This window comes from Athene noctua, chromosome 4 (genome assembly GCF_965140245.1).
Source record: "Athene noctua chromosome 4, bAthNoc1.hap1.1, whole genome shotgun sequence".
Classification (NCBI taxonomy): Eukaryota; Metazoa; Chordata; class Aves; order Strigiformes; family Strigidae; genus Athene; species Athene noctua.
In genome coordinates, this window is record NC_134040.1 from 48303193 (window position 1) to 48325274 (window position 22082).

The window sequence follows — 22082 nt, forward strand, 5'->3', positions numbered from 1 at the left end:
CTAAAAGAGTATTCAGTTGAAATTGATGCAATTGTTCCTGTTTAAGTAGCTACATGTTGATTAAGGAGGCTAGAATCTGTTTTCTCTCTCCTGTAGTAGGTGCGTTGAGCCTTAGACATATCATAGAGCAGGATAATAAGAATATTATAGATACTGAAGAGAGATTGTGGCCATTACCACTTGATTAGCATGCTCTCAATAATAATTTATCTTTAATTTTAAATTAGAGTCTCAAAGACTAATCTAAGGTTTCAAAAGAAACTTAATGGCCTATGATATACTTGAGCTCAATAAAATGATGAAACTATGACATTCTACAATGTCATGCTCAGAAATGGTATGTTTATGTAGTTGTTCAATGGTTAATAGAGAATCATATCTTCCACAAAGTTTGGATGTTGTGTGAAGGTATCTAAAACACTCAAGATGTCTCTGAAGCTCTGAATAATCCTGATTTTTTTTTCAATGTCATAATGTTCTTTAATTTGAAAGCAATTATCTTTCTCAAATGATATCATATAAAACCATGATATGGTAGTTGTTAACCTATATTTTACATCTTGTCATTTTGTCCTCCATCATCCTTGCTGTCAGTTCAAGGTCACTTTACAGTATTTAGACTGATATAGGCTCTAAGTACTGGATATATGAATAATACATAAGGACAATATTAATTCAGAAATAGTAATAAATGGTCAAAATGGGTTCTTAATTAAAGTGTAAGGTAAGAAAATAACTGTTTGGCTGCTACCTTAAGGACTGCTATCAAGTATGTCATTTTTATGAAAGATGACTTCATGTGAAAGGCAACCCTGTAATGAATATCATTCACATCCCTTAGGTGCATTCACTGAATAAATTCTTCTTATATAAAGATGAACTAATTTTTCTAAACTATTACAGAGTTATGAGTCTCAGCCTTGAGATTTTTAGCTGAAAAATATCTCACACATGTGCATGGCAATTTTTTTTTTCCTGGACATTTGAAAATGCCTGTTGTTGGCAATTAATATATCCTTCTAGGCAGAATGCTTCAGTGAGACATGTTGAAATTTACCCTATCTGTAAGAATGACTAGTCTGGGGTATTAATACTATCTGAGATGGTATTCTCTCCAGCACAGGCATGAACACACAGGTTAAGATGAAGGCTACTTCTACACACTTTCAAATCTCAGGAGTTACATGCTGTAGTACAGAGAACAACCTTTACAAACCGGTATTTGCCATATTCCTGTTCAGACATGCTGGTCTTGCTCCAGCCTCATGCAGTCTTTGCAACAAAGTCTGCAGACCACTTTTTGAATTACCCGAGGGGAGAATTTTTCTGCATGCCAATTAGACTTGGTTTATCTCATTTTCTTCTGTTTTTCTTTCTGTAAAAATGATTGAAGCAGGCCAAAAAAATTAATCTCTTACTAATGAATTTGTTTTCCTTTGCAATTTGTTTGCCTTAATTGTAGAGAAATAGGCAGGGATCATCTGTTTGTGTGAGCTTCTCTTCTTGCAAGTGTAGCTCTGGTGTACTCCTGAACTCACAGCATTGCATCCCTTTTCCTTGTAACATGTTGATTAGGTGTAATATCCGATGAGATCTATTTTTCCTGAGAGCCCAGAATTTGGTGGCAATGTCTGGATTTGTGGTTGGCATGCAGAGTATTTAGTCAAATTGTTTTCTTTTCATGTCACTTACATGTAGACATGAAACTGAGAGCGCTGATTATGCAATCACAGATTTTTCCACCTTTTTTTAAAATGAATAACATTCAGTGATAAAGTTGGAAACTTTGTGCTCTGTTTCCACAGCTGCAGGAAACTGGGAGCAAAGAAAACAATAGCTGCATATACACATATGCATTCCAGCTGCTGCCGACTCCCACGTTCTCCTTTATGCTTTTTGTCCTCCCATTTGAGCAGATAAATTGTCTCAATGACAGGAAAGGTTAGTAGCGGATATGCTGCCCGTTTAATAATGTTTTGTAAAAAATCAGAATTAGTGTATGAAAATACTAATTACAAATTAATTTGTGGGGTGATTTAAAGTTGAAACTTCTGCTTGAGTTTCATTATGTGATTATTACTTTATGGTGCGCTAACACCTTGCAACCTGGGAGAGTAACCCCGAGGAAATGCAGATAAAGGTTTCTCTGTCTTTTCTCTCCCAGCTTGGTTCCACAGTCAGCTATTTTTCCTTTAAAGCCAGCAACTCTAGAGACAACAGTTTCTTTCCCACTGTTCACCAAGCTTTGCCTCACTCCTGGGGTGCCATTTGCATCAGCAAGAGTTGGGAAAAGAGATGCATACTTGTATAGACTATGCTATATATGTATAGAGCATACATCTATAGATGTATACTTGAGATGCAAAATTGTTGAGAGTATAGAGCCACAAAGAACACCATTTTCTTGCTTCATTTTCCAGCTTTTGAGCAGCAGGGTCCATCACTGTACTGGAGCTTCTGAATCACCACAACAAGTTCCCTGGAAGTCCCTCTGGTTCTTGCTGTTGATGAATGTTTCTTTTTTGTTAATGTAACTCTGGGTGGCATTTCGAGGTGCCAGATGATAAAAATACATTCACAGTATAAGTGATATGGTGGTGTAAGGACATTATTCAAATGACCAAATGTCAGGGATTGCATGAGATCATAATTTCCATATGATTTTGAGGTTGAGTTAATGCATCAAAATCCAAATGGCATTTGGTTAAACAAGGATACCTCAACTCCAGTAGGACCTTGGAAAAAGGTAATTAGAACAAAAAGGGTAACATTATTAGCCCATGAATAAATCACTACCTTTTTTCTTTTCCTGTAGTTGATGGAAGAGCCTTAGCTTATTTAAAAACACAACAAACACCTACCACCACCCCCCAAAAACTTGAAAGTAGGGCAAGATTCAGAATCTTTCAAGTGAAATGTTTGCAGTAGCACTGCCAGAGTGATAAAACAGTAAATAATTTGAGTTAGACTTTTTCTGTAAACACTTGGTTTAGAAGCAGGTATTTTTCTGCTCTGATTTATAGCACATAAAAATTCAAGGGATACAGCTGAAGATGGAAATGAATGTGTGTGTATGTCTGCGTGTGAAAACTTCAGTTTTGTTTTATGTAGGCTGACACAGTAAAAGCCTGCAAAGGTTTGGAGTTCATATTTAGTCTTTAATGTTCCATTTGCTTCTCTGATCCATCTACATTCTTAACTCACCGTCCCCCCAGAAATCTTAAACTTACAAACTAGAAGATAAAAATGGTTAAATGACAGATTCATAGAGGTTTTTCCAACATACCTTTAACATTGACAGAAGACTTGAGCAGAGAAAATGTTCCAAAGGGCCTGTTCAGATTGACTCAGGCTTCCCTGCCTGTATGCCTCTGTTTCTTTCCCAAGGAAAGCAAGAAAGTGGGAAACCTGAGGCAATGACATGCACCCAGGCCTCATCCCATCATGCATTCAGCAGTCAGTCAGTTGAATAGTTGGGAATCAGGACTATGGGCACCAGAGGAATCATGTGTACTTCAGAAAATGGACAGTCTTTGCTTCCCTCAAATTTCTACAAAAACTTAAGCAGTGTTGGTCAGGCTGTGGTACAGTATTCTGTATGTCATTTGCTGCAGCAGGGCTCATTTGAAGCCTCCAGCCATAACTCATATTCCAGGGAAGAACTGCCTCCATACTCTGGTAATGAGTCTTTGCTCCTCTTTTTTCTACAAGATTTTCTTCTGTAAATCACGCACCCACTATCTCAGAGAAGTAACTCCCTAGCTATAGTACCATTTGAATGTATCAGTAAAAGTATTTCATATCAAATTCAAACCATTTGGACAGTATTATAGATAGGGAGAATATTTTATCCACAGTCTTAAGCAAGTAGAAAAATAGGCAGCATAAGCCAATACATCCTTTCTGCCCTGAATTTATATTGTTCAGCAAAAGAGCAGGTTTTGTGACAGATCGTGTTCTAATGTAGAAGGTGTTTCTTCCACTCTTTAGTGTTTTTCAGAATTTTAACAAGGACAAAATGCTCACGGCTGACTTGAGAGTTATTTCCATACCTATAGCATCACTCATGTTCATGGCACAAACTTTGATTGCTTACTTTGGTCCTGTTTCAGCCAACTACCTGGCTGAAATCACATTCTTATTTAAACTGTGTGTTGAACTGAAGCCTTGGCTGTAACTTTACTTTGGAACCAAGTATCCGGAACTTAGGGCAGAAAAAACCACTTTCTCCTGCGCTGCTGCATAGCTGCTATTTTTGAAAGACAAACTGTAACTTATATAGTATAGGCTCAAAGCTCCTTAAGATTGTTTCTGAGAAGACTATATTGGATCAAAACCAAAACTTTTATGATAGCATTTAGAAAATGTAGCACATGCAATAGTACACATTTGCCATAGACCATCAATACTGAAGACTGACAGAGTTTAGCTAACCTGGTCTTGTTTAAAACAGATATTCAAACTTGCTACCATAACAAATGCTAAAATGCCTACTGCTTGCTTTTGCTCTCATGGAAGCATGGTAAGTGGAAATTGGCAAAGGCAAGACTTGTCATCTAAGTTAGGAAAAGGCTGAAAAAAAAAGACATGAAAATTTTTGCTTATCAGTAAATTTACTTAATATAAAATGAAACAAGCACTGTGGCTACAGGCTATGGCTTTCATTGTCATCAATCTGAAGGGTCCGTGTATTGATACTTGCTGACTGCTTTGCAGCAAGTCATCTCAGGCTGTGATAGGTTTATTTGCATCTCATTTAAGTCAGTTTAGCTCTGTCCTCTGCCACAGTGTCTCCAGTGTCAACCTGCCCTTTTTCCAGCTTTAGTCCCTGATTTATTTTTAAAAACCTTAGCAGATTCAGTTTAAAACGTGTAGGCTTTATGGCAAATATTTCTGATGCAAAATCATTTTTGTGGGATCCTTTCATGTGGGTCCATGTCTGATCAGGAACTTTGCATTTCTCTGCCATGCTCTTCACCAGTCTGTTTGGAGGACTGAAAGCAGAAGAGCTTCCGGACAGCTTCTGCTTCCCTCGCAAGCATTTTAGAGCTCAAAACAACTTTGGGGTAAATAAGAGTAAGCATATCTGTCCAAAGTAACAACTTCTTCAAACAGTTAGGGTTTGTGGACTCCATGCTAAAGCCTCAGTGCACTATAAAGATTATTTATTATATCAATTTTTCCTTACTGGTCACTGAGTCCTAATGATTTGGTGGCGGCAGGTGGCATGTTGGGGGTTTTTTCTCCCCACTAATTTGGACCTCTGAGGACTGGGAACCTCCAAGCAAAAAACATCACCTATTCCTATATTCTTTACTCATCTGAAATAGCTGTATTTTTAGCTGTTGTGTTATACAACAGTTTCAGGTAAGGTGTCGAAGAGCATTCTTTAGCAGTCCCTAAGCCTATGTTATAGACTGGTATCTACTTGCTGTATTTTACCCTTTTTAACAGGAAATGCATTATCATCAATAATGATCCCTTTAATGGCATGCATACCTTGGTGCTATTGCTATGTTTGCAACTCCTTCTGGCAAATGATTTTTTTTTATTTAAAATGTTGTTTTCTAAATCCTAGGCTAGAGTTTATTATTTTAGAAATTGAAAAAAAAAATTTGACATATCCTGAGCTATGCAAGCATAATAAAAATACATTTTCCACATGTACTAACTAGAACTGTGCTAGCAAAAGTTCCTGAAATTAGAAACTTCAAACTGTGCTTCTTTGTTAATCTTCAGTGAGCCTTAAAAGAATCTCATTTTGAAGACAATTAATGAAGTAATTTAAAATTATGAAAGCTTAAAATCAATAGTTTTGTACATACACATTACAAAATTAGAAACATCCCAGCTTCTTTCTCAGTGCAGAACCCACCCTGAAGTTAAGGGGGAAAATACTCAATAGAAAACTCCTTTGGGAAACTTTTTTTAAGGAAAACTGGTTTGGCCTACATATGTTTAAGACTGCATAAACACCATGGGGATGTGAGGCATGCCAGGACAATCTCTTCTACTATACAGACCTTAAGTCTTGCTCTCTGCTTCAGGGGAATAGTAGCGAAAATGTGTAAAGATTATTGTCATTGATCCACTTCTCTACTTTGGTTTGCTCTCCAGAAGAGAACTGGGAAACTAATTTAGCTTTGCTAAGGACATCAGAAAGGGGAAATTAAGCCTCCAAATGTTAATGCATTCCTCAAGCTCAGGTCAAATTGACTGTGGTGTCCCCGTGGTGATTTACATCCATAAAGACTCTGATACTTGAATGTACAGTTGACCTTTTACAACTTAATGGTCTCTGCACCTTGAGACTGAAGGTAGGAGTAATGTAAAAGCCACTGGCTTAGTTTTCTGTCTTTCTAGATTAGAATGGGAAGGGAAATCACGTTGGAAAGCAGTATCATGAGCTCACACTCAGGATGGAGGATTTATTTGTTTATTTATTTTAAGAAACCTCTGAAATATTTCTCTCAGCATCCAAGAATCAAAGGACCTATCAAGATACTCCCACTGGGAGTCCGTTGCTTTAAAGTTTCCTCTACAAACAAGTAAACAAAGCGGTGTAATAGTCAACCAGCATTAAATAGCTGCCTTAGTTGAAACAGTTGTAACAGTGTTTTTACTGTAAACATCTGAACAGCTTCCACACTAGTAAGATAGAAATAGGAGTAGGAAATGTGCAAATAAGAGCCATCCTCATGTAGTGAGGGTAGATTAATTTTCAGTGTGCATATTATTAGCTAAACATTTCACATAAATTTTACTTAGTTCCTGTTCTGCAAATTTCAAATTTCAGGTATCTGATAGAGACAGCCATGATCTAGAAACTTGGAGGAGTAGGAAGAAAGAGGTTATAGTACATATATATAAAGTATTCACAAGTCTTGAACCCTGAACTTCATGCAGAATATTATCAGTCTGTTACCTTTATGTAAATACTGTCCATAAAGGTCAAAGTCTAAAAAACGGTGAAATTAGATTCTGTGTCCTGTCAGCATTTGCTTATATTTAACTGGTTGCTAGTGCTGTAATTATCATAATGAATTACAGACTATTCATGATCATAACTTGCTTTCTGCATTCAGGATTAAATTCAACCAATTTATTCTAATGAATTAGCTAATCTTGTGGTAGAAAGTGATGAAATCTATAGAATGTATTTCATGACAGTTAGTGAGCTTGTGAGTTTATCTTCTAGAGAACTCACCCAAAATCAGCATCTGCCTCTTATTTCTGTTATGTTTTGCCTTGTTCAGTTTTTTTCTTGCACAGTCTAAATATAGTTTCAAAATAGTAATGTTGAGACACTTCCTATTGCTATCAATGTAATTTACTTCCATATAATCACTGTCTTTTGATCAGATTACTTTGTTTTCCCATGAATAGTTTGCAAGTCCTTTGAAAACAAAATACTTTCACTGAAAAAGTAATATCAGCACATAATGGATCAATTAGGAAGGCATGTGGCACAGAAAAGTGAACAAATATTGACCATTTTTGTCATAGTGAAGAATATTCTGATTACTCGAGGTTGGTATTTCTTTGAAAAATTTCTACAGTTGAAATATTTTCACTTAAAATTGATTATTTTGCAGATTCCTTTTTAATGTATGCTATTTGTATGTGTGCATATATGTATATTCAGAAGCATAGCTATGCCATAAATAGCATGTACACACACACATATGGGAAACACACCAAGTCTCATGAAAAAAGACAGCAGCCGAGAGCTGAAGCAGGACCGTTATATGTGCATTGTAGCCAGCATACCGAATAACTTACTGAGGGGACTGCTGAAATAAGATGCATTGCTCTATGCCAGATATTTTCCTAAGAATAATATGTATGACTGAGGCTAATTCTTGATATTTTTTGATGCAGTATTTGTCAGATTAAGAGTGTAGGAATTCTTAGGAATTTTATGCTTGGATATATAATTGAAAACCCCTAGCTGAGGAATCTGCATGTTGTTTATGAATTCTTTATGAGAATTAACTTTGTATGAGTATCGCACTTTCTGCACAGGCTTTGTCAAGAGGCAAACTGATTTGCAATATGTCACAAATGCTGTTGCCCATTCCACCCAGGCTCAACTTCTGTGTCGAGAAGAAGGATGGAAGGATCTCTATTACAACAACATGGCTTTAGAGAAAATTCTGACTTAGAGCAAAATTAGCTTATCAGGGGAGAAACTGTCTGGCTGGGATTGGGGGCTGATCTCAAGATGGAGGAGGCTGTCAATGTTTAAGAAAGCAAAAGCTATTTACTAAAACAGCAGGATGGGGCAAGGATTTTCCAGTTGGATCAAATAAGGGCAATTTACTGAATTAGTTTTAAAAGGCAGAAGAAGGGGAAGGAAATTAAATGTCTTGTGAACATAATTCCCTGAGGACTCTCAAAGACAGAGTGAACTGAACTATGGGACATTGCCATTAGTCAGCATGATTTCCTTCTTGTAGTTTACCTGTTTTAAAAGGAGAATATTATACTTGAATCATGGAAGAGATGTGAGTATTTGTGTGTACGTGACATTTCTTTTACAAAAGCAAAGTGTAAATCCCAGAAACCCATCATTTTGAGAGTATCCTTTGACTACTGCAGTATCTCCTGTGTCAGCACCAGCTTGTGAGTTTGGGGACAATTGGAAGGCAGGGCTCCAGATCCACAAACTGGTGACAGAAACAATGCTCTGAAAAAGTGCCAGAGGGACAAAGAAAAGCAGCAGTTCTGCAGTGTACCAAGTACAGGCTAGCTTAAAGCAGAGGAGTGCAACACCCAAAGCTTCTGCAATAAATTAGTTAGGGTAAAGCTTCTGGTTCTGTGGAAATAAGTTCAAGAATAAAATGGGAGTTACACAATTATTACAGATTGGCAGGCATTAAAGACATCTATGGTGCCTTCTAACATCTTGGCTAGAAAGGCATCATATAAAAGCAGACTTTAAGTTATTTATGGACAGACAGAGCCTAATGTTTTTATTTTCTAGATAGCTCAAGAGGCCAATCAGATTGGCAATACTAGCAGAATGTGTCAGGAAGTCCCAACTCCTGCTACCACAAATTAATAAAGTGTTTTTGGGGAAGTTCCACAGTATTGGTAGACCTAGCTGTTCTAGACATGACTGAGAATTTAATCTATTCTCACACTCAGGGAGAAGTCATCTTTGGTTTACAATGTGCTGTTATATTTTATTTTTTAGTGTCAAACTGATATAAACGGATTTGTCCTTGATTTTTGATACTTACTATTGCCCATGCTGAATTCATTTTCTAATCATATGGAGGCCATATGTATTCTTTACACATAGACTGTACTGCACTGCAGAATTTATTATCCTATCCTATATTTAAATATACTGCTGTGACACATTCTAAGTCCAGCATATTTATATGCTGTAGATATGTTTGCCACTAGTACATTATGAGGCATTGTAAAAATTGTATTTATCCACATAATTTTCTATAATAATTGTTAAATGGGGACATGTGAAAGCTTTCTGTGGAGGAAAAAAAAAGTACCTCAAAATATCTGTGCTCCTGTATATATAGGTATTTTGACTAGCTCAGTTCATGGAAGGAAGCATTTCACTGAACAAGGCAAGGACAGAAAATGACTGCTGAACAAGAAATCCGGTGATGAAATGATCCCTTCATAAGCACATATGCATCCTGGAGTTTTGGCCAGGGTACTTGCTATCTGCTCATACTTAGGCCTCTTACTCAGGAGATAAATGCCAGAGCATGGGACTGTAGGTGTTCAGGAGAGAGCAGAGCCAGGCCCCATCATGTACATGCTGACGACTGACTCAGTTGTTGTAATATTAGTAATATTTCTGCTAAGTCACAGCCCATATGCATATCGCATGATGGATGACCAGAAATCAGACTGTCAGGCTTTCAGTATTGTGCATGCTGTGAGAGCTGGTCCGCAGTCAGTGCTGTAGTTCGTGATCAGAAAAGCAATGCAATCGTTCTGTTTTCTAGGGTTGGGATTATACATAAGGGATACCATAAAGGTCTGTGAATTTGACAGCTAGCCTTAAAATAGTAGTGCCCAAATGATGGTTCACAGGCAGCACATTGCCTCTGACCTCCTTTGACATTGCTCAGAGCTACAAGGAAATTAAAACATTAAAAAAGAGGCCAGCAGGAAGCAAAGTGTGTGATGCTGCTGTGTCATGTTTCTTGTTCGGTATTGTTGCCCGCTGGCCAAAGGAGGTGGGGGAACCACTCTTAAATGCTTGTGAAGTGAAACAGATGCCGTTCTCCTGTTTCAGCAAATTTAATAGCATGATCTTGTTAGTTTTTGACATGTGCACTTCAAAATATTTCCAGAGAAAATTGCTGCATGCATAGGAATATTTTAGGTCACAGTTATGCACATGGGTGTCCATGCGTAAGGGCCTGAGCATTTCTTTCCCCTTGTCCTGCCTGATGCCTCTCTCCTCCCTGCCTCCAGGTACCAGATACACACCGGCCTTCAGCACTCCATTATACGGCCAACCCAGCCCAACTGCTTACCTCTGGATAACATCACGCTACCTCAGAAGCTGAAGGAGGTTGGTTATTCAACACACATGGTTGGCAAATGGCACTTGGGGTTTTATCGCAGGGAATGCATGCCCACGCAGAGAGGATTCGACACTTTCTTCGGCTCACTCTTAGGCAGCGGCGACTATTACACTCACTTCAAATGTGACAGCCCTGGGATATGTGGCTATGACCTGTACGAGAACGACAATGCAGCTTGGGATCATGACAACGGCATCTACTCTACACAGATGTACACACAAAAAGTACAACAAATCTTGGCTTCTCATAACCCCAGGAAACCTATTTTCTTATATATTGCTTACCAGGCTGTTCATTCGCCTCTTCAGGCACCAGGCAAGTATTTTGAACATTATCGATCAATAAATAACATCAACAGGCGAAGATACGCTGCAATGCTAGCTTGTTTGGATGAAGCCATAAACAACGTAACCCTTGCATTAAAGAAGTACGGTTACTATGAGAATAGCATTATCATATATTCGTCAGATAATGGTGGGCAGCCAATGGCTGGAGGAAGTAACTGGCCTCTCCGAGGAAGCAAAGGGACCTATTGGGAAGGAGGTATCCGTGCTGTTGGGTTTGTCCATAGCCCCCTTCTAAAAAACAAAGGGTCTGTGTGTAAGGAGCTCGTGCACATTACAGACTGGTTCCCCACTTTGATCACGCTGGCAGAAGGCCAGATCGATGAAGATATCCAGCTGGATGGCTATGATATATGGGAAACCATTAGCGAAGGCAGGCGTTCTCCACGGGTAGACATCTTACACAACATCGACCCGATTTACACCAAAGCCAAAAATGGGTCCTGGGCAGCTGGCTATGGGATCTGGAACACTGCGATTCAATCAGCCATCAGAGTGAATCACTGGAAACTACTGACAGGAAATCCAGGGTATAGTGACTGGGTGCCTCCACAGGCCTTCAGTAACGCGGGCCCCAACCGCTGGCACAATGAACGCGTTTCTTGGTCAGCTGGCAAAACAGTGTGGCTTTTCAACATAACTGCGGATCCATATGAACGAGTGGACCTCTCTGCAAGGTATCCAGATGTAGTGAAGCAGTTGTTGCGGAGGCTGTCACAGTTCAATAAGACTGCAGTTCCTGTTCGATACCCACCTAAGGACCCTCGGAGTAACCCGAAGCTCAATGGAGGAGTCTGGGGTCCGTGGTTTAAGGAGGATGAAAAGAAAAAGAAATCAGACAAAAGTAAAGGTGCAAATAAGCAAAAGAAGAACAAGAACAAGAAAAAAGCAAATCGGAAAAAAGGGCAATCTTTACATTGCCGTTCACGTCTTGGTGGATAGACTCTAAGCACACTCTTTTGCCAAGTCTAAGTCAGCTTGGCCCAACTTTCTTGAACTTCTGACAGAATATACTAGAAATGCTAGCTCTGCACTATGGATGGAAGTTGTCACCTTTTAATTTTTTTCTCTGATTTCACCAGCACAAGATAAATCAACACTCTGCCTTGAGTGTATGTAAGCATCCACGTGACAAACTTTCTCCTCTGCAGGATGAACGGTGCTCACCCATCACAGCTACATTCCAGATGACAACAGCGATAACACCTAATTTCAGTAAACTCATTTTTGATGAACAAATGGTAGTTCCCTGCTTAAGTTTGTTGGAATATTTGGAGAGTATGGAGATGTTAATGGCAGATGTTCTCAAATTGACAGATGATTCATAGAGAGAAAGGAATAACAAAACTTGAGAACCTCTGTGGGTCAGCAAGTGTTAGTCACCAACCTGTGACAGTTTTTGATATATCACAGCAAAAATATGAAGCCATCAGAGTAACTTTTTAGAGGTGCTGGGGAGGGGGTCATGATAGGAGGAAAGCTGCTTTGAATTAGACTCTGTCCGTCTTACATAAATCAGAAACACTTTTAAAATTTCCTAGATGTGCTAAGCTTCCCCCTTTTGTAGTAAAACCAGAAGGTTGTTATGCAACACATAGCTAGCACAGGCTATATATAATTTATTATAGGCATAGACAAAAACGCATCACCAAAGTGAATGTAATATTTAAACACTTTAAGATAACTATGCAACAATATGTAAAAGACATAATTTATTTTACAGCACAATACTTATTTCTCTCCCATTAAAACTTTAATTACTGGGTGATACAAACACCCTTTGGGTGCTGGGGTTGTTTGGGGTTTTTTTTCATTTGATTTTTAATTTTATTTCCACTCAGTCATTCAGAGTTTTATTTAACAGATCCATATCCTCAGAGTACTGTAAAACAAGAAAATACTGTATACACTGCTAGGATGAGAAAGAATGATTCAGGTGCATCATTTCATTATGTATTTGCCTCCAATTATTTTGAATGTAACAAAGTGATTATTTAATTTAGTAGTCACAGGAATATTGTTCAGTTTCTGTACAGAAGCTAGGCCATCTTTATGTTTGGGGGGAAAATTCTACTTTAAACCTTTTATTTATGTATCTATTAAAATAGTTTATTTTTATGGCATTCATAAAAGTAGTCTGCCTCTTTCTTGCATGAAAGGTAGCAATTCTGTCCTTGTTTATTTTAAGCAAACTCAATAAGCTTTTTATTACTATTATTTTTGGTACAGGGATGATTTTATGACATTTCACTTCTGAAACAGAATTTCTCCTTCCAATATGTATATAATTTGAAGCATGGTTCAAACTTTGCCCTTTTCCAAGATGTCTGCATGGATGATCAATGGATGTATTGACTGCATATTCTTGGTGATCTCTGATAACTGATAGAATACATATGCACATATTCAAGATTAATTAAGTAAAATTGATGATTCATTTGTTAAATAGCTCTAACATATTTGGGTAAAGTTTAAAATAAGCATGCTTTTCAACTACATCTCACTTGAGTCAGAAATCACATTTATATAAATGGATTACAGTTGAAAAATTAAATATTCATAAAATCAGTGCACACTAAAATCTGAATAATGTCCAATGCTCTCAATCCCCTGACCTTTTTTGAAAAGAAACTAACTGTAGACATTTACTGCCAAAACCTAACAAATTGCATATTTTCAGCTATAAAGCAGAACAAAGCTGTCATTAACAAAAACTTAGAAACAAGTTAGTCATATTTTAGAGTTGCTTTTGTAATGAATACACTGGGAAGAAGCTAGAAATGGACTTATTGAATAGTTACCTATAATTAATAATTGTAAAAGGATGATGTGTATCTGCATATGTGTTTCATTTTGTCTCTGTTATTTTTCATATTGTGTGGTCCTTAAGAGGACTAATTGATTTTCTTAGAAATCTGTCTAGCTTTAGTTAAGATGCAGACTATTCAGTGAATAATCAGAAACTCAAATGTTCTCTAATTTCTCACTTTTTTTTTTTTTTCAAATGTGCCCTTGATGTCCTTAAAAGAAACTATAATAATGTCTTGAGATATTATGCTGCAAAATGTCTTATATAAAATTCATGTCTTTGAGAAAATATGTGCTTTTTTTTGTCTTTGAGAGAAAGCGAGACTTTTAAAATTAATCAGAATTAGGTATCAATATACAGGTATATGTACAAATTGAACAAATGTAGATATGATGCACCTTTTCTAGTTTGGGGAAGAACCTACATTTCAGTAATAGACATTAGGAGAGAAGGAAGCAGGAACTGATTTTGAAACATTATACTGTCTAACTGTTTACAACTTAACACATAAATCATGATGTTTATCTTTGAAATACCCCTGTGTTGCACACTGAGTTCATCATTAGAAAGAAATAGTAACTTTCCAAGGTCATTTAAAAAAGGCCAAAATTAGATGTGTAAGATAAACTATACATAAAGAAGGACTGGGATATATTAATTTATTTTGGCACAATAGAAATAAGGCACTGTAATGAAGTGTTATCCTAATAGAATCAATGATCACTCTTTTCCATGAAAGTTTTATGGTTGCTTTGGCTTTTATTGGACTGAAGCAATCAGAGACCATTATTCTCTGACAACATTTTATTCTACAGTTATTTATATCTGTTCTCTCTCAGGCAAAATGGGAGTCCTTGAAAGTCATCAGTGCAAAGCAGAACAGCGAATCAGTTCTTGTATGCCTGTATATTAAATAAATGTGCCACGAGGGTGTTTGTAGAGTACACAATGGGAGTACATTTTCTAAGGCTGCACTGGCTCTTAGTTAGGCTGATTCCCTTGAAACTGATACTCTGATATGGTACAGGGCAAAAGTTGAATGTAGAGTGGGTTAGAAAATACCTACAGTTTGGAAGCCTTCCTGAATCTTTTGCTGAAAAGATCCTGAAGTAAAAATATCGTGTTGCAATTTTCCTGTCTACTCTCATGCAATACTTCTTCTTTCACTCCAACAATACAATGGTCTCTAGTTTTTGGTGATGCTGTATAGCTGTGTGGTGCTTAGTTGCCAGCTGGGGTTAAACCACAACACTCTCAAACCTGACTTTCTGTTTACAGAGTTGTAAGTAGTTCATACACTCTCACAGCAGGATTTCTCATGTTATTTGTGTCTCAGAATGTGTTACGTGCCCAATGTCAGGGAGGGTAAACTGCAAACAGCTCAGAGACATGCTGAAACCACAGTCCTGTATTCTGAAAGAAAACCAACAGTCCTCCTAATTGCTGGACAGAGATAACAAGGCAGTTACCACTTACTCAGGCTGATATATTTGGGCAAAGGCACTATTGAAAACCAACTGATATTTGGTGTAAGTCAGTAAGCGGTCTCTCTACCCAACATTTTTAAGAGATCTAGAAGAGGACTGTATGAGGAAGGGAAAGGCAGGGAGGATTTACTTATTATTTTTAAGTTGTCTCAGGCCTTCTATTCTCCACATGTTATATGGGTACAAGAAAAAAGCAGGTCTGATAGTAACTCTGATCTGGTCTTGGTGGCATCCACACTTTTGGGAGAACCAGCCTGAGCAAGAAGAAAATATTTCATCCTTTTCCACATATGGTTGATAGCTGTGATCCTGGATCATCGTTTCAAGGGAACTTGAAGGGTGGGAAGGATAACTGCAGGGAAGAGAGGAAGGAAGAAAAACTTGAAAAAACAAAACAAAACAAAACAGAAACAAAAAAGCCTTGCCTTGTGATCTGTGCTCCTCAAACGTAGTATAGTATGCTGAATTGTTTTTTAAAATCTTGTAAGTGTGAAAAATATTTGTCATTTTCGGGTTTTCTTGATTTCATTCTAAAGCTCTTTGAATTACCTTTCTAATGGTTAGATAATTTTATCATGTTAACTTTTTATTGTTGTTGTTGTTATTTAGTTTGACATAAATTTGGAGACAAAACACTATCCTGGCTACAGATAAAGACCAGTAGAAGGAAGTGCCAAGAATGGTAAGTAAATCTAAACTGGCAGTCTTTATGTACAGGTCATGCTGTAAGATCTGAGGGAAAGTCCATGTGGTTGTGAAGCTCAGTCATGGAATATGAATTATCATAACTAATGGAGTAATTAGTGTCTGAAGACATCTGAAAGATTCGTCTATCTGCTGGGACATGAGGCTTTTTGGAAAGTGAATTAAGCCATTAAACCGAGTGACTTTCTCTTCCTTCCTGTAAGTAATGGGTGCTGATTGGATTTCAAGCAGATGAAAGAGCACTCATGTTTCCATCTGTGCAGGAATGTACATAATGGGTTATCTGAGGTATCGTCTAGACAATGCTGAAACTTGGGGTTTGTGATCATACTGCACAGAATAAGCTGCTTCTTCTTTCTCCATGTTTCATGCACTGCAGGTTTAGCAACCAACAACATTCACACTTTTACATAGCCACCCGTGTTTTAAAGTTGCCTTTTATAAAGAGCATTATCTTTCCACAGCAGAAAGCGAGACAGTAGCAAACGTGGGAACATATGAGGTCAGATACTGGGCTGCAACATTTAGGGAATAAACGAGGAATGGACTCGCTGTTAAATTTTTTTTTGGTTAAAGGAGCTTCAGATTTGATTAATGGCAAAGAGTAAGAGTAGTTTCCACAATGCAATTAGACAAAAGAAATAAGAATGTCTGAATTCTCCTTAAACTACAAGGAGATACTGAGTTCCTCCCAGTGGCATTCTTCAGTGCAAATAGGGATACTGGATCTAACAGCTTCTACTCCAAAGGTTGTTCAGAAAATCTCTGAAGAGAGAAAAAGAAAGGAAGAAAATAACATATGGTATGTTCTGTAGGATCTTTTTTTTTTTTTTTTTCAGATATGGTGATCTATGAACAAAGGAATATACCTCTGCTGACTATTTTGCATTTTTCCAGGACTTGTGTATAAATACTTGGTAATTTTCAGTATGTAATATTCATGGACTAACTACAGGTTCATTCTGTCATCTTGCTTTAAACCCCGTGAATATTCTTCAGTGATGTTCAAGCAAATCAAATAAAACATACTATGAATGACACTATCAATGTTAGGTCTGCTTTTCCAAAAGATAATATTAGCTCAGAGAAAGACGCTGGAATATACAATATACCTGTTGACTACTGACTTAGTGAACTGTACTCTCAGGACAGCAGTAACTTTTGCTGCTCTCAATCTTTTATTTTCTCATTTCTAAGAACAGGCAGAGAATGCATATACCCGTAGAGAAAAAAAAAAAAAAAAAAAAGAAAGACTAGAGGATTTAATTTTAATTTAGCAGTTAGATAACACAAGCTTCACTTCAGCATTCCATTCCTGTTCAGCACAGTACTCAATAATGTATTTAATTTCATCTCTGTGAAACATATGTCAAGGCCTTGATAAAGTGGAGGGGTTGTGTAAAAGGCAGGCCGGTGTGAAAATACAGAAATGTTCTTTCCCTGAATTATGCTTGTTTTCACCTCTGACAAGCAAGTTAATAATAATAGATATAAACATAGTTAATGACATGAGAGAAGATATAATTAAGTGCCTGGATCTGAAATAATGTTGCAACGGCATTATAGTCCATGATATGGTTAAAAGTTATTTCATAAATTCCATTTGTTTCAATTATAATCAGGGCAACATTGCTAAAGTTTAGCTTGTGACTGAAGTAACAGAACTGATTAATGACTGTTACTGTGAATTTCCATAATGAGTGAACAGGGTCCTGAAATGTCATACCAGCATGGACTGAAAAATACAATTTTAAAATTTCTTATAAACATCACAGTCTCAGTAAAAGTCAAGTATTCAATCACCTAAAATCAGTGCAGGCTGTGATGTTTGTTGTCATTCCCTAGATTTGCTTAAAAGGTTCTTTCTGAGAATTACTTGGCAAGGCCATATTTATTCCTCCTTTAAATGCAGCTTTGCTTCTGCTACCTAAGATTAGCCAGCACAGAGCTACACACAGGAGAAAGTCGAAGAGGCTCTAAAAGTAAGAATTGTTCTTCATTGTAAATATATAGAGCGCAGTTTGGAACAGGATATCGATAGTATCAGAATCCAGTACATTTGGAGAGATTTGCCAAAGTCTAATGTGATAGACTGATTCATTCCTTTTAGATAACCAAGACATGTTTTTATTTTTTAATATGGCTAGAGAAGGAGGGGAAACATGGTGCTCTGAGAAAATGAAGAGTACCAGGCTGTGACTGGTACCATACTTGGAATGAAGATATGGCAAGTTTCTGAAAAAGAACATTTTGGGAGCATGAACTGAATGTCATTAAAGAAATAATTCATCTATCATCATCTGGTTTTCTTCTAAAATACCCCAACCTTCAAAGCTTTGAATATTGGCAAAACTTTAAGGCTGAGGGTGTAACTATTAATGTCTTACCTTTGGGCAACCATCTTAAGTCTCTGACAGGACACCTTTTTTATAGTGATTGGTTCCAGTTCTTGTTTGGGTTTTCATTAGCAGATTTCATTGCATTTTATCACTCTGGATGGAGTGCATATAGTTAGTGTTGATAAGGAGCATATTGGAGCTCTTTGGTTGGTGCTGTTTATCTTTACCAAATTGTTTAGTCTCTCAGTTGCCAAGTAATCTCTTAGCAAGACCTATTTCTAATATACTTCAATAATTGATCTCTTATTACTATGTAGCTATGGAGGATTTGAAAATTAATCATCTCCATTCTGTTTGGACAGCAGAGGAAAGTCTCTGCAGTTAATAAATGTTAACCTCCACAAAGAAGGGTTTGCAGAGATACAGAGGGAGTGCACAGCCCTGGCCTTCAGCCCAGATGACTTCAGCAGTTCACAACCTTTTGTCTTTAAACATGATTTCTTTGAGATTTTTACTGCCACTAGATATTTTTTTTTCCTTCCCTTTGAAAGGAAAAAGGCTAAATGCTTAATTTTGCTTTTGACAGCGGATGTGAAAGTCTGCTTGGAACTGCCCCCTGCATGGAATGGCAGAATGAGAAGGACAAAAAGTGCCTGGTTTGCGTCAGGAAGAACACGCCGTGCTGCTTCCACTCCCACCGCTCTCCTCAGCCTCCCACAGCCCCAGCTACCAACTCGTTAACAGGAAAGTCATTAAACTCTTTAGCATGTGAGTATGCCAAGATCCAATAGTTATCCCTAGATAATGAGCAAGCTTAGATGAAGCGGCACCCTTTCTGGTTCCTGTCCTTTCTTTCCAGTCACTGTCTTACTTTCATACTCTGACTAAACTTGTAGGATGGTTATATTAAAATCAGTGGAAGATTTTCTCTATTACAGGTTCAGCAGGCTGAGATCTCACCAACATCTGTTTCCTTCTTGTCCATGCCAGCAAACACCAGCATGAGGACTTGTAGTATTAGAAGATAGTCCTTGGAAGTCCACTTAAAATCATGTCTTTCTCCTATTAGTCATGATTGTTCCTCAGAGGTACACAGGAAGGCATTTTATATAATCCTAAACTCAGATAAATTCGTAAACAAATAATAACTGTTCTCATTGTTGTTTGCTTATACAGTAGACTTGTTAAATATACAATATCTTGCTAAAGACACGAGCTTATCAGGTTGCCATTTCCTATCCTTTTCTTTAATTCCCATTTCATTACTCATCTTAACTAGAAGAGAACTGTTACTTGAATAAACATGAAGAAAAGCACCCAGTTCTGATTTAAAGAAGAAAAATATGAAGAATCTATTACTTCTAATAGTTAATATCTGAGTTCAAAGTATATATGCCTTCTTTCTAATCTGATTTTTTTTTTGTCTGGTTACAGATTCCAGCCTTATGTTATCTTTATCCCCAAGATTAAGAGTCCTTTGGCACCTGGTGTTTTCCTCTTATGATTGTACATCTGTGTTGCAATCTTTAATTTTTTTACAAGCTGAACAGATTGAGTCCTTAGAGTCTAATAATTGTATGGCACTTTCTCCAGTTCCTGAATAGGACCTGAGGCTTTTTCACACACCTTCTCTAGTTTTTCAGTAGACTAGGAAAAATGTGGACATCAAAAGTAAATACAATACTCCACTACTAGTTTCACTCAAGCTACATAAAGGAAGAAATATCACCTCCTGAGAAAGGAATATTCCTCTGCCTCTAATGAATTGCACGTCCTTTGTGACTCTCAATTTTTCTCACCACTCCAGCCATTCTACTGGTGGGCCTTCATTCCTTGTTACACATACTCTATGCATCAGTCCATAGCTGGTTTCAGTAAAACATATTTTGTTGAAGAGGCTGAATTGCTATGATTCTATGAATTTTTCAGATAATCTGCATCACTTTGCCGTTGCCCTCTCCTTCTACCACTCCAGCAGCCTTTGTGTCACCTGTGAATCTTGTCTGTAGTCATTTTGCATGCACTGGACCCAGTTCTGCTTCCCATGACAGCACCTCCTTTTAATGATGACTTCCCATTGACAGCTACCTTGGAGGCCTATCAGGTAGCCATTGCTAATGAAATTTGCTGTATGCTCTGCTTGCATTCTCAGAATTATTTGAACCTGTTGATTGCTTGGTTCAAGGAGCAAACCAGTTTGGAATCCAGGAGCCCTGAAAGCCTAAATCTCATGTAGTGGAAAGTAGCTATAACGTTCAAACTCTGCCCTGCAGGCTGCACTGAGCCTAGAGCATCCCCTGCTGCTTCAGTCTTGGGATGGCACTCCCAATCAAGCAGCCCAGGCAGGGAACTAGTCCGTGTTTATTTTTGTTGTTTCATGTGAGGTAATCTTGTACTCCTTAGGTGGTGTTTATTCTTACGCAGAAATAAAAAAAAATAAAAAAAGTTGTTTGAAATTGTCCTGGAAAAAGTATTTGATGTTTTCTCACAATTCCATTCTTTGTCTCAACTTCTAGAGCCATTTTCTAAAAGCCCCCTGTGCAAAACAGAAGATGAAAATGTAGAAAATAAAGAGGATACAGAATAAACTGTCTAATTATATTTTATATCCCAAAATATACTAAGAGCAGCCATGCCTTATAGTGTCCAGTTCAGGAAAAATACGAATGTCCTCCTCTAAGGAATAATTTTTAGAAGTCACTTTTTCACATTCATGATTCCAGAGGGTTTAACTCACACTTATTTAAATCAGTTATATTCTGTTTATTCAGATATAGCCTTCAAGGTAGCATGCATAACTGAAGTGTTTTAGGTTGCATTTTTTCCAACAGAACATGTTAAAGATCATGTAGGTGAGTAATCCATGCCATAAAATAACTGCTCCATTTCCATTGCTATGGACAAATCCTCATTCTGATTTTCCTGGTTCTGAGAGAGACATGCTGGTTTGTCACTGCTGAATGGTGAAAGTCACTCCATCTCACTGAAACTCTACTGTGATATACACACCAAGCTATTTCTTCACTATGTGCACTCTTGGTTTTGAGCAGTTTCTGTACATTTACTAAATCTACCCTCACAGTTTGCAGTGAAGGGCATGATTTCTCTCTCTGTTTTACATATAGAAAATAAGACATAGGTTGTTCCCAGGTGACAAAAGGAAGTCACTGGCAAGGGCTGACAAAAGCCCAGATGTCCTGAACTGGAGTCTAATGTTTAAACCGTAAGGCCATCATTCCTCAGACACTTCATCACATGTGCTCTACTGGCATTTCCTCAGAGCAGCATTTACATCCATGTGCCATAGTACCCTGGCAGCCTCTCAATTGCCCAGTTTAGATGCTGTGTATCAAGTTCAGAGATGAAGAGCAGATCTGGATGTTCTCATCATTGTCCCAGTGGACTGGGAGGCGAAGGTCACATTCAAAAAAATCAGCTGCTACCTGTGCCCATGGTTCAGCTGGGAGGAGCGAGGGGTAGGGAAACACTCAGGCTGACTTAACAATTCACATCCTAAATTCTTTTGCTGCATCCAACAAGATGGAAAATATTTTCCCTACAACAATATCAAATACATTTGGAGAACTGTCTTCTAATTCCAGAATGTATTCAGTCCGTAACTGATACTATTTCCCCAAAGATTTTTTTTTTTTTTTTACACCAACTACTTTTTGAAAATATAAACAAAAGTAGAGTTTCACTGCAAGGTTATTAGTACTGCTGGAAAACATTAAAAGCTTTAATAATGAAAATAGGGCAGTTTAAGATTTTACGGTTTACAAGTCTGCTGTTTACAGCTCCAGGTGAGATACTTACTGGCTTAAATG

At 37.6% G+C, this 22082-nt stretch overlaps 1 protein-coding gene across 1 annotated transcript in view; it reads left to right on the forward strand.

The window, feature by feature from the left end:
- Positions 1–12979, forward strand: part of ARSJ (arylsulfatase family member J) — a 45652-nt gene extending 32673 nt beyond the window's left edge. The window contains exon 2 of the mRNA XM_074903911.1: positions 10459–12979. Coding sequence (XP_074760012.1) covers positions 10459–11857 — 1399 coding nt within the window. The 3' untranslated portion in view covers positions 11858–12979. The remainder of the gene's footprint in view (positions 1–10458) is intronic.
- Positions 12980–22082: the final 9103 nt, after the last annotated feature.